This window comes from Hyperolius riggenbachi, chromosome 6 (genome assembly GCF_040937935.1).
Source record: "Hyperolius riggenbachi isolate aHypRig1 chromosome 6, aHypRig1.pri, whole genome shotgun sequence".
Classification (NCBI taxonomy): domain Eukaryota; kingdom Metazoa; phylum Chordata; class Amphibia; order Anura; family Hyperoliidae; genus Hyperolius; species Hyperolius riggenbachi.
Window position 1 is genome coordinate 53639547 of NC_090651.1, and position 23952 is coordinate 53663498.

Consider the following 23952-nt stretch of genomic DNA (forward strand, 5'->3'; position numbering starts at 1 on the left):
CGTTTTTCTAGATCCCAAAGAAATATTATTTTCAACTTTCATTCATTTTGATTGTTTTGGTCGAAAAAAAACTGGAAAATCAAATGTTTTTATTGTACTGTGTATGGGTACCATAACACTAACCTTCTCTATACCGACACCTAACACTACCCCCCCTTCCTTACCTACACCTAGCACTAACCTCCTCCATACGCCACCATGGCGTGTTTTGTACGCCGCACTAACGCTTTTCGCTTTTTTGGGGGGGGGGGGGGGGGGAGCAGCAGGTGTAATTCGATGCCCATTAATCCTTGTGGGGGACATTTGCTTTGATATAAGAGTGCTTTGGATTACAAGCATGTTCCCGAAACAAAGGTTCCACTGCATTTGTTCAATCACAATTATTTTTATTTTAGAACAGGGCTGCATGTACACAGATTGACCTTACATGCTCCCTAGATATGTGTCTTCAGTTTTCCTACTGAACATATAGAAAATTGAGCACAGAAGATACATTCCAAGACTTACTTTCAGATCGTGGTCCCTCAAAGGCAGATTCCAGAGGAGGTCCGAATAATTCAGCTGGTGTCTTCTTACTGGATTGATTTAGAAAAACAAACAATAAGCTGTCACGAGTGTGAAGATAATACATAAATGAATGATATCACAACAATGGCTAAATGGCTATAGCTTTGACCTGGTTACAAGTATGCTGTACTCATCTCCCCAATGGAAACATTATGATGATGTATGTTTAATATTTAAAATGCGGTCAGGTTTACTATAGTAAATGAGGCATGTGTGTACTGTATGTTGCCATTAATGACAATGAGAAAAAGTAGGCTTGTGGGGCAGATTTAACAAAATTACTGCAAGGAACACTGGAGCATAAATGGTGCAAAAACAGATGAAAGATTCTGATTGGCTGTGGCGAGTTACTGCTCCACTTCTGCTCTTGGTTCACACCAAATAAACACAGGAATCCAGCATGCAGTCGCATGCTGGTACAGTAGCTTGTAGATACTCTCCATAAATCTGTTGGAACACACCTCTGTTACAGTGATACTGCAGAGCTAAACAACCTCTACTTGAAGTGCTTCCGTGGGTCATTGTGCAACAAAGCATTTTCTTCCTTAGTTTATATATGCAGTCTTTCCCCCTATTCTGCTGCACCACAATCAGGGCTGTGGAGTCGGTACAAAAATCATACAAATCCGACTCCTCAGCTTATGAAACCACCGACTCCAGGTACTCCAAATTGCTCCGACTCCTTAATCTAATTTTTACAAAGGCTATAGATTTGGTTCAAAAATCACCCGACTCAGACGCCTCAGTTTATTGAAACCACCGACTCCGACTCCAGGTACCCAAAATTGCTCCGACTCCACAGCCCTGACCACAATAATTGAAAGGGAAAGGTTTTTCATGTTGAGCGCTTTTATGCAGATCGGTCTTTAGATTGATTTTAACCCTTAATATCAATTGTAATAATCATCACAAATTTTAAATCTACTTTAATTCATGATTGATTAAATGATTTGTCTGAACAAATGTCTAATTGGGCAAAACTATTGCACAGTGTAGGAGCAATTTTAATTGTTTAGTAGTGGCAAAGTCTAGTGCAAGGCATAAGGGCCCTTTCACACCAGAGGGCTTTTTCGCCGTTTTAACGCCACGGCCGAAGTTGGCGTTTTGCTTGGTAAAAGAAAGTCCATAGACTTTCATTTTACCATTCACACTAAACGCCGCGTTTTGGAGCGTTGCGTTTCAACGCTCCCAGGCGCTTTTTCCGGGCCTACCGCGGCGATTCTTATTACAATTGATAGTGATGTATTGGCGTTAAAACGCCTTGAAAACGCCTTCAAAACGCCTGCAGCCAAAACGCAGCGTTTTAGCCTTTTACCGCTGCCTGTAGTGTGAAAGAGCCCTAAGGCTTTATAGATTAGGTATGAGGAATTAAGGAATTGAGGAAGGAGGCTGGTTCAGGACATATGATCAGAGCTGCAGTGGCTGTGGATAGAGTCCCCAGACCTTTAAAGCAGGAGGATTAGCCATACTATGCCAGGGGAAAAAAAGCACATATATAAGTAGATAAATACTTGATCTACTTACACAACACATGTATTGTACTGTCCACGTTTTGATTTCAGTGAATTTTATATAGTAAATGAAGAGAATTCTGTTCCTGGTGGGGGTCAATGTCTTCTGCCCACAGGCTAAATGCTGACGTAATTTCTTCCCTTAAAGAGGAGCTGTCAGCCATACTATGCCAGATAAAAAAAACTACATATATAAGTAGATAAATACAGGCTCTACTTACATAATAGATGTATTGCACTGTCCACATGTTGATTTCAGTGAATTTTATAAAATAGAAAAAGGTAAATGGAGAGAATTCTGTTTGCTGGCAGGGGCCATCTTTAGTCCCTCAAGCTGAAGCCAATGCTGAGGTCACTTCCTCCCTTACTCCCCCCTTCTTTCCCACAGCAATAGCATTAGCATCCATAGGAACCCCCCAGCCCTGCTACTATATCCATAGGGATTCCCCCTGCATTTACTCTCAACCCTGCAGCATCCCCGCTCGTCCCGTAGCATTACAGCGCTTAGTGGGGAAGAATAAATGCAGCTCCATCGCCTGGGACCATGTTGAGGCGAGTCTGTGTGCGCTGCATATATTCTTCCCCGCTAAGCACTACAATGCTGCGGGACAGCGCCGTGCGGAGATGCTATAGAGTTGAGTTTAAATGCAGGGAATCCCTGTGGAAATGGTAGCAGGGCCGGGTGGTCCCCTTGTATGCGGAGGTGCCGACATAATTCGGCGGAGATCCTGCCTGTCGGCTGGAGGGCGGGGAGACAGACTCCGAGGCAGCCAATGAGAGGAGTAGGCGGGAGAGTGACACAGGCTGCAGCCAATCAGGCTGAACTAGCTGTGTCTGTGGAGAAGGGGAGGATAGTAAAGGAGAACTCCCCACCCTCACCCCAGCCTGCACTGCTACTTCTCTTTTGCGGCTGAATTCTGCGTACTAGCAGAGCTGTGGACATGACGATTAATAGCTGCAATCAAAAAATAAGATTGGTTTTGAAATTAGGCATTGCCTTTTCAACATTCATTTTATATGTTCAACAGATAGAAATAAAGAATTTTATTTGGTTTTCATGCCTAACAGTTACTAACTTTTTTTTCTCCTCCAATGGCTTGCTTATAAACACAAGTGAGCAGAGGATCATGTTTGAATTAAATTGAATGCAGGATTAGCATCTTTATCACGTAATACACTCAGACCAGTTGCTGTTGAAATTTGATTTTTGGGTGACAATCCCGCTTTAAAGAGAAACTCCAACCAAGAATTGAACTTTTTCCCAATCAGTAGCTGATACCCCATTTTACATGAGAAAGACAATGATTTTCACAAACAGACCATCAGGGGGCGCTGTGTGACTGATTTTGTGCTGAAACCCCTCCCACAAGTACCGCGGTACTGCTGGCAAACTGCCACAATGTAACAATGTTCAGAGACAGGAAATAGCTGTTATTAGCTGTCTAACAGACAGAGCAGCTAGAAACAGCTAAATAACCTGCCCACAGTAACAATGTCACCATGTAATACATGTCAGAATGTGAATCTGGGAGAGGAAAGATTTTACAATGAGCAAACACTGACTAAATCATTTATACATAATTATGGTAAAAAATGAAGCACTTTTTTTACTACATTATTTTCACTGGAGTTCCTCTTTAAGCTTAATTAGCTATACAGTAGAGGCGTCAGAGTAGAGTAAAACATGTTGAAAACAATTTAATATGGGAGGTAGTGGTGAACTTACTTCCCCAAATAGACTTGAACAGCCAATAACAAGTATTCTAGTCTAGTATTGTAGTCTAGGTGCTACCCAGATCAGTTTCCTTTACTGAGAGTGACTTTGTAACCCGAGTCGGGTTGGTTCTAATCTCCTCACCTGTGAATACAGTGGCTGCCGTGCGGTAACCCACCTTTGTGAGTAGTACCTCTCTATAACCATACTTACTGTAAGGGCCTGTTTCCACTACACGCAGATTGGCTGCAGAAAAGCTGACTCCAATGAAAGCCTATCGGCCTGTTTCCACTAAACGCGATTTTTCTGATGCAGATTTTCCCATAGGCATTCATTGGAGTCAGTTTTTCTGTATCCATTCTGCATCCAATCTGCTTGTAGTGGAAACAGGCCCTAAATTACATTGTGCTAACACACTACACCATCTAAGGCTCTCGATTGTTCCTTTGTGTTTTTCCAATACCCAGACCTCGAAGAAGTGGACTCCGTATGGTAAATGAAATGCAAATAATTTAGAGTTCATCTAAAATGATTTACAATTTTTATGCAAATTTATTCAGCTTGGAAACGGACCAATCAAATGAAGCGGAGGTGGGATGTGATCCTCAGGGCTGTGGAGTCGGTACAAAAATCTTCCAACTTGACTCCTCGGTTTATGAAACCACGACTCCGACTCCAACTCCGGATACCCAAAATGGCTCAGACTCCTCGACTCCAACTCCTTAGTCTAATACTTAACAGGGCTGTGGATTTTGTACAAAAATCATCCGACTCCCAACTCCGACTCCTCAGTTTACAAAACCACGACTCTGACTCCGGGTGCCCAAAATTGCCCCGACTCCTCGACTCCACAGCCCTGGTGATCCTAATCCTGTATCAACTCTGAATCATTTGCATCTTATTGACCATCCCTAATGAGGACCTCCACAGATAAATGCGGGGTGCAGGGGACACAATGTTGGGACACTTAGGGAGGACAGGAGGGATTAGTTAGTCAAAATGTATTCCAGGAATCGTGCTGAAAGAACCAAGGATTTAGAAACATTTGCAGTGAATAATGTGTTTTAAGTGAAGCAGTGCATCACTTCTCATTTCTTCAACAACTATGTCTGAAGGTGTATACTACGATCACAGAAAAAAAGTTACTGAATTTCAGGGTAAATTATTGACCTGTGTCAAGCAAGTAAAATAATTAGAAAGATTACTTGAAGCTAATGGAACGGTGTTAGGAACTGCCCAAGGAATCATTAAAATCTGGAAAGAGAGTAGTAAATACTCAGGGAAGCGTACAAATGGAGATCACAGAAAACGAGTGCTCAAGTCAAACTTGAAAAACTTGGCAGTAGAAATCAGGCCTGTTTTTCTATTTTTGTTTATGATAGTGAACATTTTCGACTTCATAATGCATTTAGAATGTGCAGGATTGAAATTAAACCATTAAAGAGACACAGAAGCGGAAAAACAATTATCATATAATCATTTGTATGTGTAGTACAGCTCAGAAATAAAACATTCGGAGCAGAGACACAAGTCTAATATTGTTTCCAGTACAGGAAGAGTTAAACTCCAAAAGAGCCATTGAGCTTCACGATTTTCAAAGTCGCACAGAGCTCGGTCTTCTGAAGCTTGTTATCTCAAGTGTCTGGGATTGTATTTTCTTTTTCTCTGCAGAGGTCAGGTCAAAAGTTACTGGCCGGCTCTGTAAAATCACTTAGAATGAATGGTGAGCATAGTGTGTAAACTGCAAATATTAGAGAATGATGCAATGTTATTAAAAACTCTATATAACTGAAAATAAAAATATGAGAATATTTTCTTTGCTACTAATGTTCTAGTAATTATCCGTACTACACAGCCAATTCATTATATCATATTTTTTTCGCTTCAGTGTCTCTTTAATGCACACCTAAATTGAGAGGGCTATGCAGGCTGTTATAATTTGAAAAGAAAGGGGTGGAAGTTTAAGTTCTGGCCCAAAGGAGTCTCTCTAAGTAGAGGAAGGTGGTGGGTAGATGACAAGTGAACTGCAATGTGCTGGGGAAGCAACTTCCACCCTCCTGGCAAGAAGAAACTACAGAAACAAGCCAGGTAGGTTAATGTTCACTGAAAAGCGTACAGAAGTGCAATACATTGCCAACGGATGCAAATTTACCACATTCAGTAACAATGGGGCTGAACTACGGCTGTAAAGTTGGAGAAACCTCTTTAACCTCCCTAGCGTGAGCTCGTCCAGAGACGCTAGAGGGCGCCGCTCATGCCCTGGTCGGCCGATTTTTATAATTTTTTTGTTTTTCAAACACGCAGCTAGCACTTTGCTAGCTGCGTGTTTGCTCCGCTCGCCGCCGATCTGCCGCTACCCGCCGCAAAAGAGCCCCCCGCAGACCCTGTGCGCAGCCTGGCCAATCGCCGCCAGGCTGCGCTTTGGGGTGGATCGAGAGTCCCACGGCCGCGGGAATCAGAACGCCCAGCAGGTTAATAACATTAGCGCTGTCTGCTTCAGGTTGTCAATGAATAACAAACAAGATAGGGACTGTAGGTTGTTCTTAGTCTGAATCTGTCCATAAATCGAAACACTGTGCCATCTTTCACCTTTACCTCCTCTGTACACCCCTGCGCCTCCAATCTCCGTTTCACATTGTTCCTCCATGCCTTTAGTGTCACCCTTTGTCCCTCCACTGTGTCCCCTTGTGCCCTCAGTGTACGGCCAGTGATGAGCTCACGAGTAGTGAGCTATTCAAATCCGTGATTAAAATGAGGCTTGCTTCATGTGTGCGGCTGGGAGAGAGGGGGTTACTTGCCCATAAGTCCGCGGTCCTCTATGACATTCGAATCTGATTAAAATGAGGCTTGATTGCTTCAGGTGTTCGGCTGGAAGAGAGGGGGTTACTTACCCATAAGTCCGCGGTCCTCTATGCGTACCAAACGTCTTGCACGCGTCCTATTTGATGCGTTGCAAGACTCACTACACGCACTTCCTCCTTCTGGCTTGAAGGAGGAAGTGTGCGTAGTGAGTCTTGCAACGCATTTAATACGACAGGTGCAAGACATTTGGAACGCATAGAGGACCGCGGACTTATGGGTAAGTAACCCCCTCTCTTCCAGCCGCACACTTGAAGCAATCAAGCCTTATTTTAATCACAGATTCTAATAGCTCACTACTCGTGAGCTCATCACTATCTACGACAACAAAATGTCATTTTATCGGTTTAAAAATACATTTTTTAAAAATTTATTTTCTCAAACGGCAAGGTCTTTTTGGGAAAAAAATTCAGGTGTTTGTAAGTCATGAACTACCTATATACAGAACTGTGTCCAAGCTGCATACATGCAGACTAGAGAAAGGGTGGGTGGAGAATTACACAGACTTTCTATCACCACAACAGTAATAATAACAAAATCTTACTGTGTAACTTCAGTAGTGAGAGTTGAGCGCCTCGGCCTGGCAATCTCTTCACCTGCACACAATGAGAGAAGAGGCGTTACGGCATTTCGGTGGTCACTGCGAATTAACAGAATTTCTTCAGCTTCCTGTCAGCTGATGGTAAGTGTAGCTGACAGTAGGAGGGGTCTCTAGCGACCAGAGAGGTGAAATCTCAGCGAGTTTTACTGGCTGAGGCTTCCTGCAGAGAAAAACTATACCAACTACTCCAGTTATTAGAATCAGAGTGAATCTACCTTTCCACCGGATGTGGCCAGGCTAATAACACAGAATCTGGTCCCTACAAAGTGCTTGTGATGATCCTCAGATCATAACTTTCATTTACAAAGTCCAACTAAAGCCAAACACTGAAGAAGGCTGAAAATGATGGTGCTATATAATAAAAAAATATTAAATTACACATATTATTTTAGTAAGTTACCATTTACAACTGAATAAAGTTGGTTATTCGGATGCACATAATTCTGGCTTGCATTCCAATTTGATGCAAATTTTATGCAGCTTGAAATCAGACCAATTATAACAACTTCCTGTCGGTTGTGATTGGTCCAGTTTCAGGCTACACTCATTATGCATGAAATCTGCAAGCAAGCCAGAATCCTTTGCATCTCATTGACCATCTCTGCTCCTTATATAGGCATAATACCTCTACGATGTGTTATTTCCTGCTAGCAGAGCTGAGGTCTTGCAATTGTTCAGGTCTACTTCCTGTAATCTACAAAGTCCCATATACTCATGCAGCCAACATGAGCCCCAATGTAATCAATTTTTCTTAAGATTAATCACAGGAGAGGTTTAGTCTCATCCTATCAGGTAAACACTTGTAAGTAAGAAACAGAATATCAAACTTCAGTAACTGTGAGACAGCCTATCGGCTGGTTCAAACTGCAAGAGCTTTTTACTTAGCGCTTGCTAATGTAATGCTAGGAGTTTGTTCTTACTTGAGCAATGAGATTTTATAAAAATCCCCCATAGCATTGCATTAGCAAGAGCTTCTCAAATCACTAGCTCTAAAAAAAAAAAGCTTTTGCATTGTGAACCAGGTCTATTTTTAGTACCGTTTTGCTTGCTGGGATTTTGTGTGACTATTTTGAGTGTCACATGGTCACTCCCAATTATACCACCCAAAGTTCCACATCCAGTGACAGGATTGCTTCTGAATAGCCAAATGCTATATTCTCACACAAACCTGCAAATGCATTACATGCAGCTGTCGGCACTTTTTATCTGCACGTGGCCCACGTTAGAGAACGGTTTTTCAACCAACGTGTTTTATTTTTTTTGGGGGGGGGGGGGGGGGGGGGAAGGACGACTGGTACTTTAATACCAGTACTTGATCTTTAAAATTATCAGAGTTCTCTCATTTGGAGAGGTTACTACACTTCTTCAGTACAGGGATGTGGAGCATTATCATTAGTATGCATTACATTTCATACGTACACTTGTTATAGTGAACTGTCTAGCAACAGTGAGGAGCTGCATCACTCCGATCCATCGTACACTTTGCTGCCTGATGCATTTTCCTACAAACATGTCCCTCTACACCAGAGGTGCCCACACCTTTTTTTTGGCTTGTGGGTTAAAAATTAGCAAGTCATAATGATCAACCTATGTACAATTTTAGGAGCACAATTGTATATACAGAATGGATAATGTAGTGTGGTCAAGATCTACCATGAAATCCTTTGTGATCTACCAAATGGGCACTCCTGCTTTACGCCAGTCCCTCCAAGGGCATTCCATGTCAAATTAACACACCGATGCTGACCGGAATTCTATGACCTGAACCTATTATGATCCCCAAATTTAACTTTATGAAATGACAGAAAATAGTGCTAAATAATTTAGATTTTTTTTCAAAATTTAAAAATTGCGGGTCTTTGAAAAATGTAAATTTTACACATTGTCCAATACCAAATTTTGTAAATGTCACATATCAAATTAAAGCCCAGAAAACGAGCTTTAAAATAACACATTGTCGAGGTCTGTACCTCATCCGCTTCCTGCAACAATGGCAGTTTAGTGTTTCTGGACAGAGCAATTTTTAATGAAGATTAAAATAATTAATACTTAACCTTTGACGAACTCCCCCCCCCCCATTTCTTGTCGTAACTATGTAAGGGCACTAGATACACCAAGTTTCATCAAAATCTGAGAACGCAGATTTTCAAATAAAACTGTGTTGAGTTGACATGGAATGGCTCTCCATTGGTTATCAGTGACTCTTAGGAACCCGAGGTGTGAGGCATACCTATGAAGTTGCCGTTGGGAGATTTGGGCGCAGGTTAAAGCTAGTATATAGCTCACCCTGTTCCTGCACAAGTCCCGGCGGCGCTAATTATTACTCCCCCTCCAGACCGCCATGGATGGTGGGGAAAGACTATTGCTGGCGGCCAAATGACAGTGTTTTAAAAGTAATTTGAGCTCTGTCTTTTAACAAAGCCCAAGTTACTCACTGCACCGCTATAGCTGCAATTCCTATTACGGCCTTCGCTGTCACTGGCTGCACCCAAATCTCCTGCGCTGTTTTATGAGCGCTTGGGTGAGAGACTTCTAGAAGCTGCCATATTTATTTCCTTTTAAACAATACCAGTTGCCTGGCAGTCCTGCTCATCTTTCTGGTCAGTACAGTCTAAATCACAAACCTTAAACAAGCATGCAGCTAATTCTGTCAGATTTGTCATAGACATCTGTATGCTTGTTCAGGGTCTATGGTTTAAAGTATTAGAGGCAGAGGATCAGCAGGACAGCCAGGCAATGTGCATTAATTAAAAGAAAATAAACAGGTCAGCCTCCAAATCCCTCTTACCTCGGGTTACCTTTAAGCTCTGTGCAAAGTGTCCTCTCAATACATTTCCTGATTTCCAGGCACCATCACAGCCATAACCAGCGCTCTGTATGTGATCTCTGCCTTTCTTCCATTCTATTTACTCCTCACAATCTAGATTATCAGGAAGTTTTCAATCAGGATGATAACATTCATTGGCTTACTTAAAAGAAAAAGAGTAAGCAGTCAGCTAATAAGCCTTCTTCAGACATCTTAAAAGGACGGCGAGGGGCGCATCCATGCTTATGGGCCTGGAGGAAGCCCCCGGTACGGATAAAAACAAAAACAAACAAAAAACTTTGCAGTGCGACATCTCTGGGTTTCTTTAAGTCCAAATTAAGGCACAGCCCTTTATTTACAGTTTATAGAACATTGGTTTCTATATAGAAATTACCCATGCAAAAAGTTTTATAACAACTGTAGTAGTGGGACCCACAACAGAAAAATTGTGGGAAATCATGGAAGTGCCGCAATTTCACCGCAATTACTATTTAGCTACAGCAGCCACTGATGTGCTCGCTCTGGGATCACACCCGATATGCTGCAAAGAGCAATTTGAGATCACAGCTGCAAGTGGAACCACCCCCATAAAGTTTCACTGTTGCATCGCTTTGCCGATCACCGTGTGTCTCAAGGCATAACATCACTTCCTCTTCAGCAATCTCCAGGTGCCTGATCCCTTTCTGTCCCCCCTCAAAGTCAGTGTAAAGCCATTAATGGCAGTCACTCAGTAGGACGGTGTGGATTGAACTGACAATGCAATCACTGAGAGTGTGGCAAAGTTACGATTTTCATGAGACGAGGGTTGGGGCTTCGTGCTCCGTAGGGAAATCACACAAAAATTGCTAAGTACCCCATTTTTGGTGCACTCACATAGGGTATACTTAATTGTCGTGGGCCAATTGAATGGCCCCCAAGGTCTCCCGATCTGACCCCCTTAGAAGTTTATCTTTGGGGTCATCTGAAGGCAATTGTCTATGCTGTGAAGATACTGGATGTGCAGCATCTGAAACTACAGATACTGGAAGCCCGTGCTAGCCTTTCTCATGCAGTGTTGCTATCAGTGTGTGAAGAGTGGGAGAAGAGGGTCGCATTGCCAATCCAACACAATGGGCAGCACATTGAACACATTTTATAAGTGGTCAGAAACGTGTAAATAACTCATGAAAAAATAAAGTTACGTTAAAACTAAGCACACCATTGCTTTTCTTGAGAAATTCCCAATAAGTTTGATGTGTCACATGACCCTCTTCCTATTGAAAAAACAAAAGTTGGATTCAAAATGGCCGCTATGGTCACCACCCATCTTGAAAAGTTTCCCTCTAACATATACTAATGTGCCACAAACAGGAAGTTAATATCACCAACCATTCCCATTTTATTAAGGTGTATCCATATAAATGGCCCACCCTGTATGTTATTTTTTTAAGCTCCCAATAAGCAAAAATAGAATATAATTAAGGTAAGAAACATAAAATTGAAATGAAGTTAATCAGGAACAACTTACTTTGAGTGATTATTTTGCTTTTAAATGTGCTTAAAATGTTACTTTTCTCAATCAGGTGACAAATACAGTAAGTCATTTATGAGACGTTTTTTTGAATAGAGCCCAATGCAATTGTGCTTTGGTGAAAATCTCAACACATGCAATCGCTGGGGTGCAAAATACGGTATGTATTTTCAGATTGTAACATGCCTAGAGCAAAAGGGCTCTAAAGGGGGGACTGATGACTTTGAATGGCTGTGAGGGGGCAGTTATCACAGGATTTATGAACTGGTCCAATGGGCATTTTCCTTCTTTGTTTGGCAAAAATGGTCCACATTTTAACAAAAAACGTTTGAGGCATAATATATTTACAATACTAATATTATACTAATATTTAATATTCTATTAAAAACAAAAAAACTGCTTAAACTGGAGTTTCAAGGAAGCCCACCACTCAAAACTATGGTGACAGTATCTAAAGAAGCAATACAAACAACTTGCGCTGAAAAAGCAAGGCATTACAGCTGCTAAGTTAAAGACAATAGGTGGGCTGTAAAGGACAAAAGCAAATCATTTCCAGGTCTCTGCTAAATGTCCAGAAGTGAATAATGCATTATGGATTTTATTTTTGGACAAACACTAGAAATCCTGACTTGAAATGATCTATTTTGAGAAGCCAATTCTCTACCCACTAGTGCGCTTAGGTTCCCATCAGCCTTGTAAGCTTTGATGGTTGTCCAGAATTCACCTGGGTACCAGATAAAGCAAAACAAACTATCTTCTTTGAGACTAAGAGCACTATCACAGAATTTCCCTTCTGATGGAGCAAGACCAGGCCTTCTAGACTGTGAAGATACAATGGGATTCTAGGGCAATTTTTTGATCATTCCAAAAGGTAAATCAAAGAAGAATGCCAAACCAATGTGCACATAATTGGTTTTCCCACCCAATCTTTTGCCTAAAAGCTTTGGGCGTGCCAACTACAGTGCTAAGTAGTTAGCACAACCACAGCTTTTAGTTATAGAGCAAAGTTTAGCGCAGCGAGGTGCGCCGAAAATGGCGCACTAGATGAACCTATAACGTCGCACCGAGTGCGCCCGATTCGTCACACAATGCAACGTTTCGGGCGCACCCAGTGCGTCATTTTAGGCGCATTGTAATGATCTGCTCTGCTGTCTGCACAGGCATTTGTTAGGTCTGAGTGCTGCAGGTCCCTGGAAAAGAGACCTGTCTCCACTCTGCAAGCTGCAGAGTTGCTGTTCTGGGGAGGAATTTGCATCCACTTTTCATGCAAATTGCTTAGCCGCTTCCTCTGATGGCTTGCAGTATAAAAACCATTTCCTCCCAGAATTCCTTGCTGGTCATGGTTTGTTCCTTCTAACTTACCTGGAGTCTCAGCCCTTTGCTTACTGTTTGCTAATATTGCTATCTTAGAGTAGTTTCTGGGGAGTGCCCTAGCATTCCTATTAGCATAGTCAGGTTGTTTGTTACCTGTATTGCTTTGTACTGTCTATCTGTTGCGATTGTCTTGTCGCCAGCGGCGGTCGACAAGAAATAGTTCTGTCTGTTGGGATCCCATTCGCCCTAGCGGTAGAGGCGGTGGTCCCTTCTGTACTCTGTCTGGGAGTGTAGCCAGAGCAGCGGTTGCTACTGGCTGCTCCATCTGTCTGTCTGGAACGAACGCCTTGCTGTCGTCTCGGTGAGGTAACCATTTAGCGTTCGTGTTCTTTTTTGTTTTCGTGCTTCTTTGGTTAGTCAGGGTTGGTACGCTTTGTCGCTATTGTGCTTCTCGTGTGGCGACCGTGCCGCGCACGTGCTTTGTCGCTATTGCGCTTAACGTGTGGTGACCGCGTGTAGTTAGTCCTGTCTGCTCCTGTGTGTTGGATTACTGTTTGTTATCAGTTCTGTCTTTATTCTGTTCCTTTGCTCTGTATCACTCAGTCTGGTGTCGCTATTAGCAATTGCCATTCTGGCGATTGCGTTCCCACTTGGTTTTCGTTGTTGTGTGTTCACCGTCGCCGTGTGGCGACTAGATTGGTGGACACACATACATTCTGTCTCTGTGCTCTCTCTCTCTCTCTCTCCAAGGGCTATCTTGCCCTATATTGCTTCACCTCGTACAATTCCCATCTGGCATCTGTGGCAGTGCAGAGGGTTTATTCCTCTGCACTCCACAGCTCCATCTGCCGGTGGAAATGTCCCTCTACAGGTGCTTTGCACCCAAAGCTGGGTACTGTTATTTTATACGTTTGTGGAGGATTTCCGCAGTGTCAGCGCGCATCCTGTGCGCTGACCACGGAAATAATTCCCCAATCGTTACACGCATCTAGTGCGCCGTTTCCGCGAGCACCGCTTAAACTTTGCGCACGATAATTTAGCTCACTTAGCTTAGCACGACCTAAAGCCCTTTAGGCGTGCAAAGGGCCTTTTCACAGGCGTGCTAACACTTAGCACGCTTTTGTGAATCGAGCCCTTCATGTCTGAAAGCAGGAAGGAGAACTGGAGACAGACATACTGGCACCATGTTGCTGCTTCTGTAGCCTAGTGGCACATCTCAAGAACCACAGCCATGTCCCATCTACACCCCTAGCCGTAACTCATACATGTTCATGCTCACATTGATCAGTCCTACACAAACTCACATTCCCATATCTGTACAGGATCAATTCATATTTATCAACATGTATGACTGTTAAACAAAAAAGAAAAAAGTAGTCCCTTGGTTGTTTCTGATTGGTCAACAGGAAAATTCCCTCACTCAGATTGTTCATTGATGCAGTGAATAAGGTTCCAGAGGGAGGACAGTTTTTAAACTTTGGTTCTCAAAAAAAACTTTCTTCCCTCTTACATGTGCTGAAAACGTCATTGTTTTGTTTTCAAAATGCCCTCTACTCATAATATAAACAAGTCATCAGCCAGTTATGGTAATCAGAACATAAAATTCATAGTAATTAATCACTGGTTCTTAATACAAATGCCTACAAGGGTTCCAAGCTAAACCCAAGGGCTGAATTTATGGAAACGTGCCATTCAGAGGCCAGAAATACACACCCTTTCATTATGTTGGAAGAAGTCAAACTATCATATACTGTATATTTTTTTTAAAAAACTTTACATATTGTATCTTTCCTTATATATATATATATATATATATATATATATATATATATATATATATATATATATATATATATATATATATATACACTAGGGGAACTAACCCATCCTAAAGGTCTGGGGTTGGTAGCAGAGGACTAAGGGAATGTTCAAATGAAATACTGCCTTGGCAAGAGATGAGCTTTGACATATGAATGGTAAAAGCATTTCTATGCAAACGTTTGGTATGACCCAATAGGTTAGCAATATAAATAAAACCGTAAACAAAATGAAATAAGTCAAAACAACGACTAACCCAGTCTAAGGAACTGAAACTTGTGGGAAATATCTACTTACTTGATAAGTTTCTCTTAATTGTGCCCTATATTAATAAGAATAAATAGTGGTTAATAAACACAGCATGCACATGTTAGACAATCATTAGTACAGTTATACATTAAGAGGTAAAGCTTGTTATATGAATTCAGGGCTGGTTTCAGCCGCAACAGACAAGAAGCCAATGAGCACAAAACATCACAGCCTATATACCGCCTGATCTTTTAAGGCAAAGTACTGTAATGTGGGCTTTGGGTGTCACATGGGAAAGGAAGAGAGGGATAGCAGCTAAATCATGATAAAGGTTCTACCCTTCTGATTATTTTTCTCCCCTCATTGCACTCCGTCCCCGTTGAAGACATTTATTGAATTTCTGTCTGGACAGGATGTGTGCATAGTTCTTCCCATTAGCAATAAAGATTACCGTATATACTCGCATATAAGCTGACCCAGGTAAAAGCCGAGGAACCTACTTTTCCCTAAGAAACCGGAAAAAGCGATTGACTTGTGTATAAGCCCCCTCTCAAGTATAGCCCCCTCCACAGTAGCCAGATGTTCCCTCAGTACAAGCCAGAGCCAGATGTGCCCTAAGGATGATACAGCTGTGTCTCAAGACGCCACACAGGAAGAATTACGGATCATTGCACTGCTGACACGTTGCTTGCATGCTCTGCTCCACAAGCCAGGGGACACAGGTAATCTTGAGCAGTGCACTCTGCACACCATATTGCAGGGAATGGGGGGCACAGAAACAGCAGGGAGCCAGATCGGAGCAGTGCTTTTCAGTGCTGCTAGATTTGGGTGCAGCCGGCGCCTCTATAGACTACAATAGGAATCATTCCTATTGCAGCGCTCAGTGAGTAACGTCGGCTCCGTCAGAAGACTGAGCCGAGGTTGCTTAAACACATAATAATTCGGCCTCCAGCAATCGCTGGAAGCCGAATTATTTCATTCCCCCACTATCCATAGCGGCCTGGAGGGGGAATAGTAATTAAATCGGCCCGGACTTGTGCAGAAGCAGGATCAGCCATATACCGCTGTATCCTGCACCCAAGTCTACCGGCACCGATTTCAAATGTACTCAGCCAGATGGCAAGAGCAGGATTACTAGTGTACAATCCTTACCCTCCAATGCCAGTAACAAAACCTGCTCCACCATCCGTTCTGCTCCACTGACTCGCATATAAGACGAGGGGCAACTTTTCAGCACATTGTTTGTGCTGAAAAATTAGGCTTATATGCGAGTATATACAGTAATCTCAAGTTCTAACCATCTTAAAGAAAACCTGTGGCGTATTCAAATATATTGTCATACTGATAACTCAAAATCACATGCAAGCATCTAGACCTGCTTACACATACCTCAGTAGTCCTGTGCATGCACCCTAAGGAATTTTAAAATACTCTTTCCAAGTGTGATCCCTTGCTCCCGCATCCTTCACTTGTGACCCATCACAGACATAGGCAGTGAGTGATAAGTGAAAATACACTTAACTTTTATAGGGTAAATCAAGATTTTCATATCAATGCAGCCATGGCCTAGTTGCTCCTCTGCATGGTCAGAGATAGGTTCCTTTGGGTGCCTACACTTGACGGTTGGCACCAGTTTTGAGAATTTTCTCTCCTTTTTCTCTGCTGCTGGTTTGCTTTAAAGACTAACTGCAATTACATATGAAAGTTCATACCACTTTTCTAAAGTGTGCATGGAAACCCTGCCATGTAAAGATCAGGCAATTGTGACGTAGTATGCCTACACTACCTGCTGCCACTTGCAAACAATAAAAAAAGGGGTGTATGTAATAAACTGTTCGTTAAGGTAAAACTTTACTTACGCAATTTTGCTTAAAGTAGTTTATTGCACACACCCCAATATCTCAGGTCTGACAGAATATGCTGGGATATAGACAAGGGGATAGAATTTCTGACATCGCAGAGAAAGCCATCCAACTTGGTCTAACTCTTCTATAGGTAGCTAAGAAATTATAGTGGGTGTAGTGGTGGGGGAGGCCCAATGATGTACTATGAAGGGGCATCAAAAAACTGCAGTGATATGCGTTAAGTAGAGTTATACATTAAACCAAACTATACCCAACCCAAGTGTGTGATAGATGGAAAGTTTAGTGATACACAAAATTACTGCAGAACTCTCAATAAGGAACATAATGAAAAGAAATATATTAGAGGGTCCTGCTACTGGAAGAACTACTTTCTTGGATTTTGTAAGTGGCAGAGACAAAAACTACTCTAACAAAAATTCTGCCTGGGTCTTCCTCAGTTTATGGAAGGCAATGCTCGGCAGCACTGCAGTGGCCCACCAACCTTCCCAAAATTATGTGGCCACGTCTAGTAGGTGGCATGGTGCTCATGCTACTCAACCTTCTGTTAATCGACAAACGTAGATGGGGTTATGACTTTTATAGCCACTGAACTCAACAAACCAATATTTTAGTTAACATAATGTATACCTGTGGTGTGACAAGGAAGGGAAGGGGACGATAATGTGGGACAAAAGCATGGGTTCCTGGGATGCAGAGTGGGAGGTGGTGAAAGGATGAGGATTGCACCAATCATACTTGAAGCATCTCAATGTTGCCTGAGGTATTTTGGCCATTGGGTGAGATGGTTGCACCATGTGACCCTGAAGTTGAGGATCTGTGTAGGAGAGTGCTGGGAGTGGAGAAGTTTCTGTTGCTGCTCAGTAAAACAAAAGTTTGCTTTCTTAAAACAGAAAGAATTTGCGATAATTCAGGTTGGAGTGAGCTTGAGATGTCTCCCAGGGCAACACTGCTGAATATATGCAAATTAACCATTGTTACCCTTAGAAGCTAAACACACCTCCAGAACCGCAGGAATGCAATGATGTGTCAAGCTTGTTAATTTGTACAGAGCCAGAATAATCCAGCATGCATACAGACTGTTTCGGATTGTTTGATCCTCAGTACATGGCATGGATTAATTTGGCTCTATGGAGTCCAATGAGTTCTGGTTCACCATGAGCTTGCTGGTTAGTCTGTACCTCTCTGTGTTGCTGCTCAGAAACCCTGAAACCTGCAATACTCTTTCCAAGCATGGTGCCTCCCTCCACCAGCGTACATATGTAATCGGCACCAGGAGACTTGGGCGCAGGAGACAGCCGGTATGGCTTACCCTGCTGCTGCACAAGTTCCAGCGACATTAATTACTATTCCCCCTGTAGATCCACGTGGATAGTGGGGAATGATATAATTCGGCTTCCAGCCATTGCTGGCGGCAAAAATAGTGTTTTAAAAGTAACTTAAGCTAAGTGTTCTGACGGCGCCGAAGTTACTAACCGTGCGTCGCTATAGCCATAATTCCTATTACGGCCTATGGTGGCGCCCAGATCTCCTTAGCTGAATATAACTTAACTGCTCCACCATCCTTCAGTGGTGACCCGTCAAAGACATGGGTAATAAGTGAAAAGTGGAAAGAGCAGCAGTGTTATTACAAAAAAATAAAAAAAAAAAGGCCTTAAAGGGAACCAAAGACGAAGCACTCGTGTGCATTTTACCATATATATCAGTAAGAACATTAGAGAAAACACTTACCATGCTCTCTGTTTCATCCTCACTGCTAAAAGTGTCGGTTATCAGCTGTGATAAGAATCCCGGACTGAGCATTCAGTCTGGCTTTGCAGGGAATAATTATAGCCGAGTCATTATAGCAGAGCCATAAGGGGGCAGGCTTGGGCTTGAAAATACACCACAGAAGACAGACTTAGCTATAATCTTTCCTTAGCAAAGCTAGACTGAGTGTTCAGTCAGGGATTCTTATCAGAGGTGATAACAGTCAGATTAAACAGAGAACAATGAAACAAAGAGCAGATTAGGGTGTTTACGGTCATGTTCCCACTGCTTTATAAGGTAAAATACAAGAGGGTGCTTTGTCTCTGGTTCTCTTTAAAGAGACTCAGGCGAAAAAAATAATAGATTTATACATATCTGGGGCTTCCTCCATCCCCATCCACAGGGATCGCTCCCACGCCGCCTCTATCACTGGTACCAGGTCCCGTCACTTCGGCCAGTCAACGCAAGTGCAGTGCACTCCCTCTGTACTGCGCATGCGTAAAGCAAGCACCGTCGAGATGGAGGGAGTCCCTGTGCATGCATACAACTGGCCGCATCCGGCGGAAGTTACGAGACCCGGTACTGGCGACAGAGGCAGCGGAGGACGGCGGCGTGAGTTATCACTGTGGATGGGGCTGGAGGAAGCCCCAGATATGTATAAATCTATTATTTTTTTCATCTTTGAGTTCCTTTAAGACTAACTTTACAAATACTCAAATGGACATTTGTAGGAAACTGAATCACTACTTTTGAATGCTTATTAACTCGCTTATTGACAATCCCAGCCACTTGGGTAACAACACTCTCCACAACTTCAGAGGGTTGTTATCAACTGTGAGGGGTCATAAATAATAACTTACACTCATATAACTGCCATCTAGAATTAATGAGAAAAGAACAATTTCACTTAAAAGAGGAACTTTACTGATTGTAACTTGGTTAAAATTGTTTATCTTTTACAATATTTGTTTATATATTATTTAATCAATGCTTGCCCCCATTGTAAAATCTTTCCTCACCCCAATTTGCAGTGTTAAATTTACTGCAGGTGGTGACATCTTTACTGCTGGCAAAGAGCATCACTGCAGAACGTTTGTTGTGTGTTCCAAAGTGAACAGAAACACCTGGTCTCCCAGAGTGCACTGAGAGGAGAAGGCTTTGTGACATTGTTGATAAGGCTGGCTGCAGGACAAATGTATCCGATTAATCTGAAGTTAAGTAATTACCGAGCAAATAAAGGAGATAAAGTGCTCTGCTTTCTCCTGGATACAGCACAAGGTCTGTATTTTTCACACAGCTACGAACACTTCAACATCATCTGATAATTTTGGAGTACAAATCTTACCAACTAGCAGGTCTTTAGGCACACCCAACAAAAGTCGCAGAAACTACTTTACTGGTGAGGCCGTTAATAAAGGACTTGTTTCCACACACCAATATTGCAAATGACCAACTCCCAACTCAATTGAATACTGGGCGCGCAAACAGAAACAATATTATGCAGACATGTCTAAGTTAAGTAGAACAATGTTGTTCAGCCAACATTGTACACATGTGGCAACTGCCCGATATCTACCCAACAGTCGTCAGAGATGATCCACCAGATGGATCAGTAAAATGCTCAATGTCAGTTGCTAATCAAATATAACAGCAAAATCCGTTGTTTGTTGGATGTTTCAAACAACTTTAGTTTAGTGTGTGTACAAGGCTTAAATGATGTGAAAAGTTTGAGTATTAATTCTTTCAGTAATCTGTAAACCAGTCATCTGTTTTTAGTTATTAGTTTTATGCTGCATGTCAATTTCATCCCACTTTACAAAAGACCATTAGCTTTTAAGACATTGTTTGTAATAAGGTGGGCAGGAGGTGGAATCTACCGTATTTCATTATAGCTTGATACTGCCACTTCCTCTCACTAATAACACTGCAAATTATCTCTCAAGCTAAACCAATAGCAGCAATAACATCCAGACTGTGGTGCCAACCTTCCCATGCTCTACACACATTTCTTTTTTAAATTAGGCTAGAGTTGCACCTTGGTTTGTCAAGCCCTGCATTACAAAATAAAATCTGGTGGCCGGAAACACAAGCTCATCCATCTTGTTAAAGTATGGTTAGAGGCAAGTGAAATGTCATTGTACCACACACCAACCCCTGCCTTTGTCCTACGTCCACACAAGACAGACAGCATGAGGAACTGTTTAATTTAGCTTTCCTAAAGGTGGCCATTAACGGTAAAGTTTTTAATGCATTAACATTTTTAATTAGATCGTATTGGATGAAAACCGAGAAAGTATTGGGCCCCATTAACCCAAAACAATCACATTATTGTTTCCAGAAATAAATGGTCGATTGGCATGGCAGATTTTTCATGATCGCAACTGTTTTTGACATCTGGAATAGGTTGGATTCTTATAGAAAATAGGATTGTTTCGCACCATTAAAGGGCGCCCCAGGAGTTACTGAACTATTTTGAGTTAAAATGTGCCGTGAAGGGATTCTGTTATTTACATATTCAAGAAAAAGTCCTTCCCCAAGAGAATTTCCAAGAGAAGAGACATTTGAAGACGGTGCTGGGTCTCTTCTGTTGGAAATTCTGCTTGCTTTTCCTGGAGGCAGGAGGGACAACGACCAAAAACACGTCGCATCTGGATGGTTGGGTGCTGCCTTCTACTTCTTCTCCACTTCCCCAAAAAAATGCCTTACTGAACCTGAACTTAAAATTGCCCTGAAGCCTTACAAAAGTAATAAGTTAGATACTTACCTCGGTAGTGGGAAGCCTGTGAAGAGTCCAGAGGCTTCCCTCATTTTTTTAAATCCCACAAACTATTCTCTAAGGGTTCCAGAGCCTTTCTTACTCTTAGGTAAGTATCTATTTTTTTTGTTTTAAAAGGATACAGTAGTTATTTATGTGCATACAAAACACAATAATTCCACAGTGGGTGTCAAAGTTTGCTGCCAGTAAATGAATTAACATAAGCAAAGCAAAAAGAGCTACTATTGACTCCTGTCCAGTGCAGCCAATTACCTCTGCACCAAAAAGGAAGTTTCTAGATAGTCTCATGGACTTAAATTGGACATTGAAATTGGGTTTGAATTCTCTAAATTTAAATACCTACTCATAGGGAATGCTTTCAAATGTTCTTTTATGAATCTAGGTGTAAAAAACATTACTTTCAATGCATAGAGCATTGTACTGCTCTGCTATTCAGCAAATGGGATCATTGCTGACTACAGGAGAAGCTCTCTGTCTGGCCTCCTCACTCTGCTCCCCCACCCCCTCTATTGCATTGACTTGTCCGCCATTGCCACAGTGATGCATCTATTCTATTCAGCAGAGGAGGCAAGGGAGAAAAAGTTAAGAGGCCAGGCAGAGAGCTCCTCCTGAAAGACAAGGAATGCTAACCAATTTATTATTTGTACCCAATAATAAGCACTTACATTTTAGTTTAGGGAATTAAATCCCATGTCAAATTCACATTCAATGCTCCAAAGTCACTTAACAGCTACTTGCACACTTTCTAGACTTGCACACAAACTAGATTTTCCAAGACCACAACAATTGTATATGATCAGTACGGCCAAAGATCTATAGTGTGTACAACTGCAATCCTACTCTTCCTAGCAGCAATCAAGCAGGATGGACCTTCCTAATCCAGCCGGCTTTTACTTTCTCTGATGTTCCCCCAGCGGGGCACTGCTTGCACATTCTCCCCTCTTCTCTCTATACAGAACAGGATAGTACAGCTCGTTCCTACACTGCTGCCTGAAACTAATGAGTGTTTCACAGGTGACCATTAAGTCAACGTCTGTTCGTTGTTTAAGTCATATCCATGGGTATCTTAAAGATGAATGAGCTCTGATTATGAAATAAGAAAATTGTACAGTAGAAACAATACAGCAAAAACATTTCAAACAACATAAATAATGAAAATAAAGAAGGGAAAATGTTTTTTTCTTACCGGACTACGTCTCTGTGGCCAGCACAAGGGAAGAGAGAAGACACACCTAGTCAAAGAGTGATACATCAGTGACCGCTGACTGTGCTATCGGCAGTATCACTAACGTGAGTCTATGTGTACACATGTGTGGGGGCTTCCATGGAAGCATCGGACTATAAATGCACAGCCTCCTGGGCCAGCATCCCTTATCCCGGCTTTTCATGCGTGGCTCCAGGCTGGAAAATTAGGGGACACATTCCCAAAACAAGATTTCCCCTCCCTATGGTGAGATCTTCTCTAACATTCTGTCAAGAAGTGAAGCCTCACCAAGGGGAACATATGGTGGAAAAAGCCAACTTGACAAAGGCTCTAATGCAGGGGTCTCAAACTCAATTTACCTGGGGGCCATAGGAGGCAAAGTCAGGATGAGGCTGGGCCGCATAAGGGATATTTTCGCAATCAGCAGCAACGTACTCCCCCCCCCCCCCCTGTATTGATTTTTATTTCAAAATAAAATGCACACTGAAGCAAACTATTTTGCCTATTTTACCTTATAGTTCGCTTCAGTGCTCCCATTACAAGTAATCCACCATGTCCCCGCCGTAAAACGAGGGCTGCAGAGCCCCCAAATCGCCCAAGGGGCAATCTGCCGGCATTTCCTGAAAAGGCAGAGCTTTCACCTTCAGCTCTGCCCCTCCTGACGTCAGTCGCGGCGCCGCCTCTGCCCGCCTTTCTCACTCTTCCTTCACAGAGAGGGGCGGGGAGAGGCGGCGATCCGTGCGGCGATTGACGTCAGGAGGGGCAGAGCTTTCAGAGCCTTCCAGGAAATGCCAGCGGATTGCCCCCTGGACGATTTGGGGGCTCTGCAGCCCTCGTTTAGCGGCAGGGATGCGGCGGATTACTTGGGAGCACTGAAGCGAACTATAAGGAAGCTTTTGCCGGCGCGGGACACAAAATATTGTATAGAGGGCCGCAAATGGCCCGCGGGCCGTGAGTTTGAGACCCCTGCTCTAATGCCTCCCATAAACTTCACTAACAGAAATCCTGTAGTGGATAATGTAAAGGTTAGCATATACTGTTAGACATGTTTTACTAGTTCTTTGATAGACAGATTCGATAAGAACATTGAATCCAATAAAAACTATTTAAAGATCTATCCATTCCTCTTTTCAATTGAACATTGATAAGACTTTCACATTCTTAAAGGGTATCTGAATTGGGATCCAGAAGCTAAAATAAAGTGTGCCTCCTGTTTAATTTCAGAATCATTTATTTTGCGAAGTACAAATGGGTGATTGTACCTGGTTTTGGCTCATACAGGATCTGGAATGGGGGGGGGGGGGGGGGATAATGTCAGAATGTCAAGAGCCAACCCCACACAGTCTCAATTATTCCCCTACAAAAGGTGGAGATGTAAAGGTGATAGGAGGAAATACAGAGACAAGGCTGCC

General features: G+C 42.5%; 1 protein-coding gene across 12 annotated transcripts in view; it reads right to left on the reverse strand.

Annotated features, from left to right (window-relative positions):
- SGIP1 (SH3GL interacting endocytic adaptor 1) overlaps positions 1–23952 on the reverse strand; it is a 206634-nt gene that overhangs the window by 83979 nt on the left and 98703 nt on the right. For 8 of the 12 annotated variants that reach the window (XM_068239286.1, XM_068239285.1, XM_068239283.1 and 5 more), the window contains 4 exons: positions 22523–22534; positions 14998–15022; positions 7196–7247; positions 508–575 (listed from right to left, as the gene is read on the reverse strand). In XM_068239286.1, coding sequence (XP_068095387.1) covers positions 508–575; positions 7196–7247; positions 14998–15022; positions 22523–22534 — 157 coding nt within the window. The remainder of the gene's footprint in view (positions 1–507; positions 576–7195; positions 7248–14997; positions 15023–22522; positions 22535–23952) is intronic. The other 4 variants (XM_068239287.1, XM_068239280.1, XM_068239288.1 and 1 more) reach the window with 1 other exon arrangement.